The sequence below is a fragment of the Porites lutea genome, chromosome 1, assembly GCF_958299795.1.
Source record: "Porites lutea chromosome 1, jaPorLute2.1, whole genome shotgun sequence".
Classification (NCBI taxonomy): domain Eukaryota; kingdom Metazoa; phylum Cnidaria; class Anthozoa; order Scleractinia; family Poritidae; genus Porites; species Porites lutea.
In genome coordinates this window covers 59,429,172-59,446,671 of record NC_133201.1, presented here as the reverse complement: position 1 = coordinate 59,446,671, position 17,500 = coordinate 59,429,172, and the positions used below count along the sequence as shown (strand labels likewise).

Sequence of the window (17,500 nt, the reverse complement as noted above, 5' to 3'; positions counted from 1 at the left end):
AACATCTTTAACGAAAACCATATTGATAGTTGTAAAATGTATAATGTTTGTTTAAAAAATAGTTTTAGACGAGTACATAATCTTTTCAAAGATTCTGTTGAAGACTGAAAGAAGAAAAATAGGCCGATAATTACTAGGGTCACTTTCATCACCTTCTTTAAAAATGGGGATAATTACAGCATTCTTTAATTTAGCGGGGAAGGATCCCCTCTCAACTGAAATGTTTATGAGTCGCTAGAGGTTTAGCTATTATATGCCGCGCACATTTCAACATACGAGTGGGACAGGACCGCAGTCCGTGCGATTTATTAGACGGGGTCCTCATTAATTCTAATTCAATTTCGGTTGACAGGCAGGACCGGTTCAAAAGCAAACGAGCCATTGAAATTAATTTTGTTGCTATTTGGAATTCTTGATGCGAGTCTAGGCCCTACATAGCCGGCAAAGTTACCGTTTAAGATATTTGCGTGATCAAGTGGGTCCTGAGATAGTTGATCATCATCAAGCCTAATTGAGCCAATTGACTTTCGATTTTTCTTTTTCCTATTATCTCTCTCTCTCTCTCGCTCCGTAGGGCGGGTAGGAGAGAACCCTGGGAACGAGGTTGTTAATAAGACTGTTAATGCCACCCCATATTCTTTTTGTATTGTTGATATTGTCTTCAAAATAACTGTGATAGCTGTAACATAATCTTAAATAACAATGTAGCTGTTTATTAATTCATATCAATCTCTCGATTTAACGATTCAACAGAGTTTACTTCACAATTCTCTTCTTTATTCTTCTGTAGGGAAAAGAAATATAAAAGGGTTGCTCGACCAGTTTTACCTTCTCGGTTTCCTTTGAAAATAGGGTTTCATTTTTCGTTTTGGGGCCTTAAAGGGGCTATGTCACGCTATGCGTGCTGTGCTATGTCACGCTATTTGCCACCTTTTCAAAAAGCTAAAACTTTTTTCGCATCAATTGAATTCCAAACCTAATGGTCCAGTTTCATTATTTACGACTATTTTTAGGCATTCAGTGAAATCATTGCCTGCAGGCTGTTGCAACGAATGGCAACGATGGACATGGATTAAATCTTGAAAAAGCTGGGCTAAGCTTTTCAAGTTTTAATGCTATGCCTGCAAAAATCACCAGAAAGTGAAATAAATATGGTTAGTGCTGCCTCATGATATTTGTTCTTTCTTCACTCCCAAGTCTTTGGAAAAGGGCGCACATCATGTGGCACCTTTCCTCCCTGATTAGCAGCACAGGTTCATAAAAGGAAGATCTTGTGTAACCCAGCTTTTCCTAACCTACCATCATTGAGTCAAGTGCTTGGTCGGCAGACTGATGTTGTGTTTCTCGATTTCGCTAAAGCGTTTGATCGAGTACCTCATGACATTCTACTTCAGAAATTATTTAATTTTGGCATGAGTGGTTTCCTCCTAAACTGGTGTGCAAACTACTTCTCTGATCGTTATCAGAGAGTCGTCATTGATGACCAGCACTCTTCCTGGTCTAATGTTACATCTAGAGTTCCCCAAGGATCTATCTAGGGCCCACTCTTTTTGTCATTTTCATCGGTAATCTCTCTGATGTCGTCTATCCTGGTAATACCATTGCCCTTTATGCTGACGACTGCAAAACTTCGATGGTAATTGACAATTCTCAAGGTCACGCATTGTTTTAAGAAGACCTTAATAATCTTTGGTCTTGGAGTAAATTGGACAGAATGGATTTTAACATTAAGAAATGCAAAGTAATGAGAATATCTAAAAAAGCGCAAGCAGTAGAGAGTGATCTCTGTATGAATGAATCACCTCTTAAAGTGGTCTCCGAATTTAACGACTTGTGTCTGCTCGTCGATAGTAACTTATCTTGGAATATCCTTGAGCACAGTATTGTTTCCAAAGCTATCAAGATGCTGGGCCTAATATCTCGTACCTGTACGGGATTTGCCGACGTCAAAACTCTTAAGACACACTTTGCTCTTTTTTTCTTATCTCAGTTAGAACATGGCTCTGTTGTATGGTCCCCGTTCACCCAACAGAATTGTTAATTAATTTAATTTTCATTTTAAGCCCCCTCCACGTACGAACCTATTAAGGCTAAGTTAGGTTCTGATCAGTGGAACTGGTTATGAATGTACTCTATTTGTCCCATGATTTTCTTGGTATCATCTTTGAAATGGCATTTCAGATAACTGACTATGAGTTTGTTTGTTATGTTTTGTTAAGGACATGCCTGCACTGTACTGCCTTAAGGCATTACTGTATGTTGTATTATGAGATGATATTTATAATATTTTTAAATAAAATTCATATGAAAATATAAGAACCTATTTAAAGAACCTTGGTAGTCTAAAGTTGCTTTAAGTACCATTTATATAAGAACCTGTTAAGGAACTCAAGGTTCTTATACGCGGGGTTTTACTGTGGTAACATTTATATACAATGCTAGTTACTCAACAGGATAGTGTTTTACATACTAGTATTTTAGTATAATAGTCCTAATTTGAAGAATTTTAAAAGTAATGTGATGAGTATATAAATCTGCCTAAACTCTATGTATTTTTAAAATATTTTTTTGGGTTTTATTTTCAATCTTGTTACCCTTATTGATGAATTATTATGTAGTCTATTTTTAGGAGATCTGCCTCGTATGGGGTCTCGGACTCTTTTGTGGATTATCCTTATGGCACTATGCTTCCATTCCTTTTTCTTTATAGTTGCAGGTGCTGCCATTAAATTGTGATAAATAAATAAATAACGCTACAGCAGCTTTTTGTGTTTGTGTAAAAGCACTAAGTAATGATCATGATTTCACCACAAAATTGATCGAAAACGGCAATAATATCCTGGTGACACAGCCCCAATAGAGTTAATGTTGAGTACTTTGGTTGTGCACCTCAACTGACGGAACAGGTAGGGGTTCCATACGCTGGAGAAACTCAGCAATATGTTGATCCAACTTTTGCCGGTCACTATCGGTGTACTGTGGCAACTCTATGTCTGCATAACGTGCAAGTTGTCGCCAGCTTTCTTCTGTCATAGCTTTCAGCTCGATACCAGCAGACATCATTATTTGCATGCCTTGACGAGCATTCTGAATATCGTCTTCAAAAGAAGGCGAAGGACGCATGTCAACTTTGTACAACTGGCAAAGATTTATAGTAAGTTTAATTCCACGTGATAAGCAATAAAAATTGTAGAAATTGACCAAGTCTTGTGCACATTCCTTTCTTTTCACTCCAGATATCTTACTGTGGTGTCTTGTTGATCGAAAGCAAGGCTGTTTGTTCATGTACATCTCAATTTTTCCCTCTTTCTGATCTCCTAAGAGTTTCACAGCTTGTTTGAACTCTTCATCTACAAGCATAAAATACTCTGCATGAATTGTATTTCTCCTTTCACCTTCAAAACAATTCCCATATCTGGCGTGGAATATCAGGCGACGCATTTGGTCAGTCAACCGAACATACACTACGACAGTTGCGGCGTAGTCGGCTCTTGGGTTCGAGTGCGGCTTTGCCATCTTCCCAACCCGGCATTTCTTCCTTTGCAAGCACTTGAAATTAATTTTGCTTCTTTTTCTCTCCGTGACGTGATAAAACATGGCACAAAACTGTCCTTTTGTAACTGCCAAAGGATTCTGCCCTCCAACTTTGTGATTATCTTTGTGGTCATGAACAATACTCGTTTTATCGCACTCTTTTTTAACTTTACATTGCACGGAAGTCCAATCACTCGGTGTGGAAAGCCGTCGATAATCCATCAACTCCACTGTATTCCAGTCAATAGTAATCATAAAAATTAAGTTTTCAAAAACAGCGAAAATCTGAGAAAGTGGACTCGGTCCAACAGTTACAGTAAAAGGAGTCAGGTATTTATCTGGCGACGAAAGAGCAGAAAGAAGGCCTCCAGGAGTTTCCATCTGGATTATAGCTTGTGCTTTCTTTTCGTAGCAAACGATTTTACGCACAAGTTGTGGCTCTTCGTTGATTAAGCTGTATATCTTGATACTGCGGTCACCGACATCCGTGATTAGCAGGTGGTTGTTCAGGGCAAAACAAACGTTGTGTGGTCTTATAAGATTTTGTTTTGTCGTTATATTTATCTGCCTTGTATCTTTACTATCCGCTCCATTATGCAGCTCGACTCGGTTTTCACTTCTTTTGACAACTGCTAGTCGTCCTTCATCAGAAATGGCCAACGCTATTTCGCTCATTTCGCCTCGATCACCTATCGTGATTTTCAGCTACTGAGTAGACCGAAGTACTTTTATCAAACCCTTTGGAAAAGGTCACGGGCAGCACTATTCGAAAGATTGGAGAAAATTGAAGAGAGTACAAGTATCAAACCAGCCACAAACTGTACTAACAGCAGGTTCGAAAGGTTTGCCTGAACGATTCAAGACACACTGACATACACAAAAAAACATTCGACTACATATGAATAAATTTTTCATATTTCCTAGAAAAGCCATTGTTTCCGCGAAAACGGTGACGTATTTTTCCAAACATAGTCTCAGCGACACACAAGTGATACGTTACATTTCCTTTCCAGACTGTTCTCAGTGGCTCGTAATGACTAATGTAATGCTATAAGTTTGTTTTAGTTGTGTGATATTGAAACCCTCAGCACTTATTTCTATTATTTCTTCTCTATTCTGTAAGCTCCTCAAGCGCTGAGATTTCAATAGTTAGTTGTTTCCTCGAGATAGAACGGAGAAAACGCTTTCGTAATGGTGAGTCAAAATTGAAATAGAGAGTTTTCAGCTCCACTCTTTGTATGTGTGTGTATGTGTGTTTTGTTTATATATCCGATTTTTAGCGCTAAACAAGAAGACATGTGTTGCCAGGCGATCGCACCTCTTATTCCTATTTTTGTAAATAGACTTTCCACTCATTTGGAACAAGAATGGAGTTAATTTAAGAACCAAAAGAGTTAGGGTTTACTTTAAAACCATCTGTTGTTTTCTATAGAATTTTCAGTTATCCTTTTGGATACAGAGTATGGTCAGAGTGCGATCAAGAAAATGTGGACATTATATTAGATTTGTAAATAAAAAAATTTTGTTCTTGACAGGATTCGAACCTGTGAGCCGAGTCCACCCGACTGATCAGACTCTGCTCCAACCAAGCAAGAACTTTCTAGCCAGTACCGGCGATGGCCACCGAACCACCGCTTTCCCGGCCATTTTTTTGATGACTTTTTAAACTTTTTAAAACGAAATTGGCGTGACGTCAATAGGAGGTCACACACGTCCCGATTGTAACGTCAGGTATGTCGTCAGAATAAAATTGGTTGAAACGTGACTTTTCGTGTGTCTTACATGACGGGGAAATGTTGGGAGACTTTTCGTGATGGTTTTACATGTAGTACTAACCCATGAAATCCTGGACGCTGATTGGTCGAGAGTGAATTAATTCAGCACGTGTTTGAAATACTCGATTCTGATTGGCTGTGTGATGAAGTAACCAGTTATACTACTTACCTTTGTATCAGGCCTTGCCTTATACGGTTGTTATGTCTTCGTGACATTTTAGCATAACAGTAGCATGCTCATCCTTGACAGTATCATTCAATACAAGATTTGTTATTGCAGGACATAATAATAATTAAGAGCCATTTTCTGAGAAAATCGAGAATCGCAAGACACTCGTCAAAAAATCGAATTTTTTATTATTTTGCTAAAACATCCCTTTTAGTGACCTAATTTAAGGAAAAATAGTTTTGGGTTCAAACGATTCATTTTAAAGGAGAAATTAAAAAAAGTTTAAAAAATCGATTTTATTCATGTTTTTCGAACAAAACACGGCAGGATGCAATGGCAACTTCGAGAGAAGGGTGAACGCGTAAGAAACATTCCCTGACACTGAAACTTCACCGAATTATTATTTTGTTCTTACTCTTGAAAACCTTAGAAGAAAAATTGAAAAACAATGTCTTATATTTTTATAATCGACAAGTGTAAAGAGGTCATATTTGTGACGTTAGACGTGCTAGAAAATGAAGGCCAACTTTGACTATTAAAAAAGGCCTCTGGTATATGCCGCTTGATCATAAAATCAATATAAAATGGAACCTTGGCTTTTGTACTAACTTACTGGAAAGTTTTAGCTCTGGAAATCAAATATCATCCTGACACTAAAGCAAGCGGTGAGAGCAATTGAATTGGGAAATTTATGCAAATTAGACGGCTTGCGGACGGTTGTCAAACTAAAAGAAAGGTTTTACATGAAAGGATTACTCACCATTGCTTGTAACACGTTTTTACGGCAAGGAAAGTTATTTCCAACTTCTGTTGCGTCGGTTTGAGTCACAAAATCCATAATTTTAAGCTAAAAGGTCCAAAAGACAAACGCACGTTTGCTCAGCGACTGCGCCAGAATCGTGAATCGAAATGAAGTCACAACACGTCACTGCGGTCCTTTAGAAGCAAGAGTTGCAAGAGTTTTTACTTCAGTCAGGAGGCTAAAAGATTGAAAATTCATCGCAAACTAATGACTTCGATTTTGAAAACCTTTCACCACTTCAATCGTTCGCCGGCTGATAATAAACATCACACAAGATCGTATGACCTTTGGCGTGTGACCGGAAATCGGTCACACCCTCAAGTCACGTTAGCATACAGTCACGAATTTTAATACGATTTTTCACGTTTGCTTTCGACAAAAAATAGACTCATCGAAATAAAATCAGGCCTGCTTTATTTATTTGTTTATTTTTTAATTTCTTTTATAGCCTGCAGAACTTGTTCCCCATGCATCGCGCGTGTCTCGCGCCCCCAGTCCGCTTCGCAGTGCTAGCGTGAAAAGCGCAAAAAACTGAAATTGACTCCTGTTCTGCAGTTGATTTCTTTTATAGACACCTTCAAGGCATTGACAGGCTGTGAAAAAAGTGTATTTTTATTATTATTATTTTTTGAAGTGCTACATCATTTTCCTATAAATTTCAAACGTGACTGCTAAAAGACTGTTTGGAACCCATGGATGGAGAAAAGCTGTGCCAGAGAGAAGGTCAACCTCCCAGCCGAGCCAACTTTTGCGAGCGTTTATATGAGGAAAAAACTGACCACTTTGTCCGAGTCAACAGTGCTTGCGCATGCTGTCTTTGTCTAGCCTTGACCGTGTTGTCCCAACTACAATCGGCGACAAAATTGTTGAGACAAATAGGGATACTTCGGAGAACAAACGAATCCGCACCCTCCCCTGTCCCCTCCATTCAAAGTTGGGGTGTTTGTTGTTTTCTATAGGTAGCTAGAACAAGGGCACAACATTGTACGGAGGGGATGGGGGAGGAAAGCTATATTTCCTCCTTTTGAAGTTCATAAAACGTAAAAAAGCCTACTTTTGGGCGAAGTGTCTCAACTCATTTTGTCGCCGATTGTAGCTGGGCGAGCCAAAGTGGAGAAATATTAGCCGGGCTGGAAGGGTGAGGCCACCACTACCGGCTCAGTGGAGGGCTGACTTCCGGAAGCCCTCAACTCCGCCCACTACTGGTAGTAAGGCGTCTATCCGAACCAACCTTTTGTTTCTCATGTAAATGGTTTACCAAGTTTTGTAAGGAAATGGAGGAAAAGTTGGCTCTCCCAGGGTAGCTTGGGAGGTGAGTAAACACCAGATAACCCCAATAATAAGCACAAACTTTGATTGTCAGTTAGATGTCTACTATTTTAAGTAAGCGACCTGCATGTGATTGTCGCATCCATGCCCCCTTCCAAATCCCCTTTATTATCGGTAAGCCTCTGATAGGTCAAAGTAATACTGTCGTACCTCCAGTAAGCGACCACCAAAAATGCAAAGACTTAGTGGTCCCTAACGGGAGGTGGTCGTTTAGAAGAATCGGACCACATGGGGTCTATTCCGAGAAGAGGTCCAGGCACATTCTATTAAATGGCGGTGAAACAAATTCCTGGCAAAATATTATCTTTTACCTCTTTTGACAAATACAGCTTTTAAATCATGCTCAATTTAAAGAGGGATTCAGGTGAGTGAGATATAGAATAGTCTAGAATCACAACATAATCTTCACTTTGTTGGCTACATCTACTAAGTTAGGATATGTGTAGTTCCACGATGTCGCTAAAGGTCTTCAAATTTTCTAAGGAACATAGTGCACACAGCAAAAATAGAGAGCAGAGAATGCGTCAATTGGTCGCTTATGGAAAACAATTAACCATGACGCCCAAAAAGTGGTCGCAGTCACTTACAGAAGGTGGTCGTTTACTGGAAGTTCCAACTGTAAGGCTTTGACTGGGAAAATTTGGTCTTTTGGATTGGCAGTCGCACATGGAGGTTGGACTGTGTAAGCCACCATCACCTCACTGTGAGTGACGAGAGCCAGGCAAGTATATAGTATACACTCCCTTAGGATACACAGAATCGTTGTTTTGAGGTCCCGTTTAGCGAAATGGATCATTCAAGGGAGATGTTGAAGTCCCATAGTGAAATTTATAAGGTTTATGGGTTTTTAGTGCAAGACGAAACACAATACTTAGGGCCCTGTTGTTCAAACGTTTAACAACAGGAAATCACTATCAAGCGAATAATAAGAAGCAGGGTGAAAGCGTTAGTCGCGGGGGCGTTAGTCAACTTTTCGAACATACAGCCCCTCAGTCACTCTCCTCCGCAGACTTACCCTGGGCGGCCAGGATAGGGGAATATAATACTCGACCTTCCTTGCATCATCGCGAGAGCCTATAGCCTTCACTTTCTTTTGGCTCGTCCTACAATCCTACCCAACGTTCGTGGGACAGGAAGGTCTGCTTGCGAGGCTTGGGAATCTAGGGAGACTATGGTAGCATGGTGCAAATAGCCAGGATGAGCTACTTTGTCCACACGAACCAAGAGGATTGGGTCTGCTAGAAGAAATCAGGTGTAGCTTTCTGTGATAAGTAATATTCCAACAGTATAGGATCATAGTTTGAAGCCATTTCACAATCACTAGTTTCCGCGCACCTCTACCGGCGAGTTGTGGACAAAAGCAGCTGATAGCTGTATGCGAACCTTTTTTCCACAAAATGGTTTCTGGGTTTTCGCATTCGACAGTGTCATGTATTGATTTTTTTTAATCGTAGTCGAGGTCTTTTTAATTATATACTGTCTATCCGACTGACTGTTTCTTTGTTTTTTTTTTTTTTCTGGTAATAACAGGTTTCATAATTTGGTCGTGGTTGGGGTTATAGGCTCCTGATCGTGAGCAAATAGCGAAAAAATCAACAAGCAAAACCAAAAGTAAACTGTAGCGTTGAATCCGTTGGCCACGGAGAATTGGTATTATTCTGCAAGTTCTTTACTACAGCAAGAGAGTATACTCCCTTGACTATGGGACATTGGGCCGGGGGAACTTAGTATTTTGACCCGGCATAGGGGAGGAGGGGAGGGGGAGGGGGTACTCTGGCCAGATTCCAAGTCACGGGGATGATCGAAGTATGTTTTTTTCTTAGTTTGAAAATATTTTGAACAATTTTTTTTTTTAGCTGTGGCTTTACTTAAGTATTCAAAATATTCGTTCTTTTTTGGTCTTAATTTTCGCTTCCACGGATCACTCACGACACTTGGAATCCGAGGTACCCCTCCTGTTTAGTACTTCGAAAGCAAAAAAGCTGTTTCAAATCCTAGTAGGTAAATAAAAGAAAAATAAATATGCATGGCTGTTTCTACTGCGATGAGAGGATTTCTTGTCAAAAAATATGAAAACTGTATTAAAATTGCTGACAACAGCTACGAAAATTTCGTGACAGCATGATGACGTGACTAAAGCGTGTGACCAATTTCCGGTCACACCAAAGGTCATACGATCTTATGCGATGTTTATTATCAGCCGACGAACGATTGAAGTGATGAAAGGTTTTCAAAATCGAAGTCATTAGTTTGCGATGAATTTTTATTCCTTTTGCCTCCTGACTGAAGTAAAAACTCTTGTAACTCTTGCTTCGACGTGTTGTGACTTTATTTCGATTCACGGCCGGATTCGGACGCAGTTGCTGAGCAAACGTACGTTTGTCTTTTGGCTAAAAATTATATATTTTGTGACTCAAAACGACGCAAAAGAAGTTGAAAATAACTTTCCTTGCAGTAAAAACGTGTTACAAGCAATGGTGAGTAATCCTTTCATGTAAAACCTTTCTTTTAGTTTGACAACCGTCCGCAAGCCGTCTAATTTGCATAAATTTCCCAATTCAATTGCTCTCACCGCTTGCTTTGGTGTCAGGATGATATTTGATTTCCAGAGCTAAAACTTTCCAGTAAGTTAGTACAAAAGCCAAGGTTCCATTTTATATTGATTTTATGATCAAGCGGCATATACCAGAGGCCTTTTTTAATAGTCAAAGTTGGCCTTCATTTTCTAGCACGTCTAACGTCACAAATATGACCTCTTTACACTTGTCGATTATAAAAATGTAAAGCATTTTTTATCAAATTTTCTTTTAGGATTTTCAAGAGTAAGAACAAAATAATAATTCGGTGAAGTTTCAATGTCAGGGAATGTTTCTTACGCGTTCACCCTTCTCTCGAAGTTGCCATTGCATCCTGCCGTGTTTTGTGCGAAAAACTAGCATAAAATCGATTTTTCAAACTTTTCCTAATTTCTCCTTTAAAATGAATCGTTTGAACCCAAAACTATTTTTCCTTAAATAAGGTCACTAAAAGGGATGTTTTGGCAAAATAAAAAAAAATTCGATTTTTTGACGAGTGTCGTGCGATTCTCGATTTTCTCAGATAATGGCTCTTAAAAGGACTTCCTTTGAACATGTTTGAACACGACACCGAATCATGCTTTTTAACTGACTTTCTTGGATATACGGTTTTCAGACTTTTCCAAGATAGAAAGAAAGATAAAAAGTGTAAGGTATTAACGGCCTCTTCGCATGAGCCCGGTTACCGGGATTAATTTCGCCCTGAGTTCATATGAGAAATTTCAGCCCGCGGTTTCCGAGATGAGAAAAGGCCAAATATCCTGAGGACGAATTCTGGCGCCAAATTCGAGAAACAAAGCAAACAAGGCGAAACACAAAAATTTTAACTTTCGGGCCTATCATCGCTTTTGTAACTCTTCAAGCTATATCACTCCTGCAGTTAAATGGGATACTTATGATGTGGAAAATACAGCAGTTAATGCAGGACGATGCCATCCGGACCGCAAGAATTCATCCCACCGTTCATCCCGGTAAGGGATGAAGTGTTCCTATGGCAAAATTTCCGGCCGCTTATACCGAGATCTCGGGAACCGAGCTGGCCCGCCCTACATTAAAATTAAAATTGAATTAATTCTTGTTTACCCACGAAGTACATAGGAGTTCATATGAACTCGTTTAAACGTGTCCGTGCGTCCCTCTCATATGAACACATCGAAAATTTTACAAAGGCATGTTTTAGAGCTCAGGCGAGATCTCAGAAACAGGGCCAGCCCTGTCAACCGGGCTCATATGAAGAAGCCCTAAAAGTGAATTGAGTGTCCTTTCTTCCTACTACAATCTTACTAGACTCACTGGCAACTGGGCCCCGGAGGGCCTTTTAATACCCGTAAGTATTTTTGCTACTTTTAGGTTCAGCTTTGTTTTTAATTTCATTACTGTTATAATTAAGTACAAGATTTACAATCGTTTTATCGTTGGCCATTTTATTACAATGTTAGATAAAGTTGTAAAACATGATCGGCATAAAGAAAAGCCCCGAAGGGCTTATGAATTATTTTAATCCTCTTCTTCTTCATCATCATGATCAAAGTTCAAGATCTTTCTCTTACAGTCCTTTCAATTTCTGTTTTCTTTCTCAAGCTCATCAAGATAATATTATCCTTTATCTCTTCTAAACAATCACCAAATCAATCCATTTCTTCATATTCTATAATTTCTATGTATTTTCTTCCATCCTCTTCAGTTTGTGTTTGTTCATCGTTAAAATGAAAGCCACCGTATTTTCATTCTCATTTTCCTATCCTTATGTTCCTCTGTCAATATTGTTTTCTAATTTTCTGGATCATAAACTAATTAATGAGAAAATAGTTCTCTTTTTCTATCTTGTTCTTCAATCACTTTGACTGGTTAAAAAACGGGACAAAACCCCTGCAAACCATCAAATATTCAACAAAGTCAAAATTGCCAATAGGAGATTTCCCTTGTAATGTAAAAATATTGAATGTGTTTATGCCGACTTTGGATTAACTCTAAAATACTATTTTCCGTCATTTTCCCGTTTTTTCCCTGAGGCCCCGAAAGGGCCGATGTCGTATTCTTTTAAATCTTAGGCATATTCACATTTTTTTATAATTTTATAGTTTTTATGAGTTTTTTAAAATTTATGCAAGTAGTGACCGACTTTAATTAGTCTGAATTTTCGTAGTAAAATGAAATACATTAAAGTCATAAAATTTAACTCCTTACTTTCAAATTTGGGGTAATGACAAAAAATGGATGAAAGAAATAAACAGGAATGAAATGGACTAAATCTATAAAATGAATGAGGGGAAAAACCCTGGAATACATGACGGAAAATGGTATTTTAGAGTTGGTCCAGAGTCGGCTTATTGACACTACTCCCTTACAGGGGTTAAGGCTGGAGAACTGACGGAGTCGGCTTTATGCCCTGGAGAAACTCCTCAATATGTTGATCTAACTTTTGCCGGTCACCATCAATGTACTCAGGCAATATGATGTTTGCATAGCCTGCAAGTTTTCGCCAGCTTTCTTCATCCATAGCTTTGAGCTCAATACCAGCAGACGTCATCATTTGCATCCCTTGGCGAGCATTCTGAATATCGTTGTTTAGAGAAGGCGAAGGGAGCTGTATGTCAACATCAACTCTGGACAACTGGCAAAGATTTACAGTGAGTTTAATTCCATGTGATAAGCAAAATGATTTGTAGAAATTGACCAGTTCTTGGGCGCACTCCTTTCTCTTCACTCTAGTTGATCTAAAGCAAGGCTGTTTGTTCATGAACATCTCAATGTTTCCTCCTTTATGATCTCCTAAGAGTTTCACATATTGTTTGAACTCTTCATCTTCAAGCATAAAATGCTCTGCATGGATTGTATCTCTCCTTTTACCCTGGAAACAATTTCCATATCTGGCGTGGAATATCAAGCGACCCATCAGGTCACTCAACCGAACATACACTACAACAGTTAGGGCGCGACCTCTTGGATTCGAGCGCAAACGCTTCGTGATCTTTAAATTCCCGACCCGACACACCGACTTTTCCAGGCATTTAAAGCAAATTTTATCTCTCTTTCTCTCAGCAACATGATAAAACATGGCGCAAAACTGTCCTTTTGTAACTGCCAAAGGATTCTGCCCACCAACTTTGTGATTATCTTTGTGATCATGAACAATACTCATTTTATCGCACTCTTCTTTAATTTTGCACTGCATTGAAGTACAGTCACCTGGTGTATAAAGTCGTCGATAATCCATCAACCCCACTGTATTTCAGTCAACATATGATAATCAAGAAAGGACTTGTATTCAAAATATGATTTGAGAATTAAATCACTCACAGCAGCGACAGCTGGTTCGAAACGCCGCGGAAACGATGCGGAACACTGAACAAAAAAAAGATTACTGAGCACTTTCCTTTGACATTCGGTTAAATATACTAAAATGATTATGTCATAACTCCCAGAAAAGCCCCCCTTTTAGGGAAAACCGGCGATGACCTATTTTCCAAAAATAGTCTCAGTGACACACATGTGGGTTGATTTAGTCGGGTCAAGCTCCTCATATGAATTCACTGATCTCATGGCAGCTAACTCTTTATACGTTTGTTGTAGTTGTGTGCTATTGAAACCCTCAACTCTGATTTTTTTCATCTATTATATTTTCTTATGTTACTTTTCTTTGCATTAGTCCTAGCCTTATATGGTGGTTATGTTTGGATGTATTAAGCATAACAGTAGAATGACATATTAAAAACAACATCATTCTCAATTCAAGATTTGTTATGACAGGACACAACAAATATCAAAAGCACCTCTAATGAACACCCGGAAACCGAATTAAGCTTTTCACTGACTTTCAGGTTCGCCAAGATTGAACGACCGCTAGAAAAAGACAGAAAGTGTATGAATTTAACGGAATTAACACTTCAAAGTTTGGCGTTATTTTCATTTAAACTTTTTCACTTTTTATGAAACACACGTGGAATACCTTAAATCTAAAAAAATCCGTCTCCTACTCGATTCTGCAGTTATTACAGAAAAATGATACTTTCGATCGTCCGTCACTAGGAACACTGTTTTCTTATTGGCAAACTGCATCAGTGAAGGTAATTAACATGTGGATGATTCGGTTTTATTGACTTGGTCAACTAATTGAATCTTGACTATACTAAGCTTTTAAAACAGGGACTCCGTCTAACCCCGTCCTTTATGGTATGTTACTGATGTACTCTGATATCAAAGTTTCCTTTCTTAACTTCAGTAAATGGTTTACATACGTAACCCCATTTGGTACATATTTCTATAGTTCAGTTCAGTGCCACTCATACATCGATCTAAAAAATATTCTGACCGTTTGCAAACCTGTACAGCAGTGTGGCAGTCTGTATTCTCTTCATTTTCGAAAGGAAGTTGTCGATATGTTTGTCTAGCTTTTGTCGTGCACTCTCTTGGTATTCTGGTAATTCAATGTCGGCAAATTCATCAAGTTTCGTCCAACTTTCTTGTGACATAGCAATAACTTCAATACCAGAAGAAAGCAAGGTTTTCATGCCCAGTTGAGCATTTGTAATGTCTTGTGCAAGAGAAATTTTATGCGGTACGTCAATATCGACTTTGTACAACTGGCATAGATAGATCTGCAATTTTATGCTGCCAGTCGAGCAATAAACATTAAATAAGTTAATCAATTCTGTGTACAGTTTTTCACCTTGAGTGCTGTTTTCCTACCATACATAAATGAGAAATTTCTTTTTGTTTCCTCGCTTTTCAATGTTGCACTACAATCTGTGAAGACACAGAAATCCAGCATGGCGTGTTTCTGAAACGTGATAGAACATGCGACAGAAGTGAGTTTTACTAATTACAAGTGGATTGAAGCCTCCAACCTTATGGCTATCTTTGTGACAGTGTTGTGATCTCCAACCGTGCTTGCTTCATCGCACATCATTTCCTTTTCATCAGTTCCACAAAGCAAAGCACCAAACCATTGGCGAAGAAAGTAATTTATAAGACTTTGTTTATCCTAGTCCATGCTGATAAAAATATCAGTACCGCATGTGACAAATAGCTGGAATAGACTCAGGGGACGACTCCGGCCTACCATATAATGTTGTGAGAAACTCGAACTGTTTCTAAATTCAGTCACCATATTCAGTTGTATTCTTGAACTAAATTCTTTCTTCATAGCGTTTACATCTTGTTCAATCAGACCTCATATAGCGTTATAGCCAATAACAAATCGGTTTACCTGTTCTTGGTCTCCTTCCAAGGTAAAAATCTTGACACACTTATCTTCAATGTCCGAAACAACAAGATAGTTATTTGGGGCAAAACAAACGTCGTGAGGTTTACAAAGATCTTTATTCAGCTTTCTGAATAAAGATGGCCAGTTCCCATCGTTGTTCAGGGATGTCAGTTGCCTCTTTCCCGTACTAAAGAATACAATTTTCTTGTCTTCTTAAAGCAGCCAGTTCCCCCTGATACGACATTGCTATCCTGTCTCCTTCAAAATCTTGTAACACACTATGTAACATCCTATCCGCCATTATCGTCAATGTTTAACTACCTGCACAAGATTTCCGGCCATAATGCTGACAACTTTAACATTCAGGAGTTAACCTGAGCACTCAGCATTTAGATTAGATGATTTTCGAGTTACAACTATCTTTAAATCAAGTTATGAAGGCCACCTTTTCAGTTGAACAACTTCATGTAGGCGACAAAGATTTTGCCACTACGATCAGTTCAGTGTAGCTCCCTCTTTCCCGGAAACAGGCGTCGTTTTCCAAGAATAGCACCGTGGCGTTACCTCAATGACCGGAAGTAATTTTTTTTTCGCTACCCGTCAATGCCTCAAGTCAGAGATTTTAAGATACCACGAAGGCTACAGCGGTGAAAACGTCGCTTAAAATTGTATTCGCGTTCTTTCAGTCTTCATGGCGATTATTCCAAGTCGCTTGCTTGTCAAATGTTGGCGAACTCTCCAGAGGTTGAAGCCGTGCAGTGAGCCTCCACGGCGAAGAAATGTTTTAAAACAATTCATTCGTAAAAAAGGGGCGATGCATGGGCAAATATTCAATTCAGGGCTTGCTTGTGTTTTATCAGTTCTTATTCACGCCATTTGGTGAGATGATATCCGTTATGAAATATCTTCTTTCCCGTCAACTGTATTTTGCGTATTTGGCTGTATTTTTCACTTGGGTGAGGTGCTTGACACCGAAATTTAAGGCTCATGATGGAAAAATGAGCGTTAAGGAATTTCCAAGGATGACCAAAAAAGGATAAAATGGGTATATCTTGCGATTCTGTTTTAAATATACACTGGCGTTCTAAGCACGTAAAATACAACTAAGTACTTAACGTAACAGACACTACGGCCCGCCATTATCTTCTACATATTCGGAAAGCGTAGTACGGCGAGTCAGTAAGTTTAATTAGCAAATCAACAACTTTGCACGTGCACTTTATTGTTTTCTTAACATTTCTTTGCCATCACTGCACGACCACGACGTGAAAATCCCTAATTTTACGTTTTATTGCGGACGTAGAAAAACGAAGACGAACTTTTCTTTTTCAAAATAAGTGACTTGTAATAATCGCGAAAAAGTTTGAAAGAATGCGAATTCACTTTTAATTAAAACCGACGTTTTGACCGCTGTCGCCGTCGTGGTACCTTGAACTTGAGGCTTTGACGCGTGGCGGGAAAAAAAATACTTCCGGTCACCGTACTAGACCCTTCCGTTGTCGTTGCTTAAGGTCCCTAATTGTCCAGTGGAAACGGAAGAGACGAAAAATTAAGCAAAATGATGATACTACCTTAAATGTGTGTTAAGAGAAAATCAGCAAGAAACGAGACCATTTTCCTTCTGGGTTTTAATTAAAGTGGTATGAGAGGATGCTTTTACTGGAAGTACAAGACGTACCGTCTCATGCAGAGATCTATGCATTGAGGAAAGCTAAGGTTATAGAAAATCAGGTTAAACATGTCGTAAGAGGAGTATACAGAGGTTCCAAAGGAATCAGTATCATTGGATCCCTTCATGTCTTAACTCTTTTGTTTTAAGGCTATGAAGTTAGGCCTTGTTGTAGCTGCAACGCGTCTCTGGTGTGTACGCGCTATTAAATCAGAGTTTTTTTTGTCCTTTGTTTTTTCGACGTCGGATTTTTGTTTTGTTTAAATCGGAATTTGTTTTTTGCCACGTGATACAGTACGGTACGGTCGATCATGACTTATGATGCAGAGAACTAGTGCAAAGAGGCAGACTTCAAGTTCAAGCCTCTTCGGGGGTTCTTAAACTGGGTTGCCCTATGGCAAACCAGAGAAGTTCCGCAAAATAAGTCACGTGTCAAAAAA

General features: G+C 39.0%; 1 protein-coding gene and 1 long non-coding RNA gene across 2 annotated transcripts; both read right to left on the bottom strand.

The window, feature by feature from the left end:
• Nucleotides 1–1,541: 1,541 nt before the first annotated feature.
• Nucleotides 1,542–4,470, bottom strand: LOC140940699 (uncharacterized). Its single transcript, XM_073389672.1, has one exon. The coding sequence runs from the start codon at nucleotides 4,207–4,209 to the stop codon at nucleotides 2,863–2,865; it is 1,347 nt and encodes a 448-aa protein (XP_073245773.1). The 5' UTR covers nucleotides 4,210–4,470; the 3' UTR covers nucleotides 1,542–2,862.
• A 9,601-nt stretch (nucleotides 4,471–14,071) lies between these two features.
• LOC140923623 (uncharacterized) lies at nucleotides 14,072–16,130 on the bottom strand. Its single transcript, XR_012164165.1, has 2 exons — nucleotides 15,395–16,130; nucleotides 14,072–14,965 (listed from the first exon to the last, which is right to left on the bottom strand). It is a non-coding gene; the product is annotated as an uncharacterized lncRNA (long non-coding RNA).
• Between the last annotated feature and the right edge of the window lie 1,370 nt (nucleotides 16,131–17,500).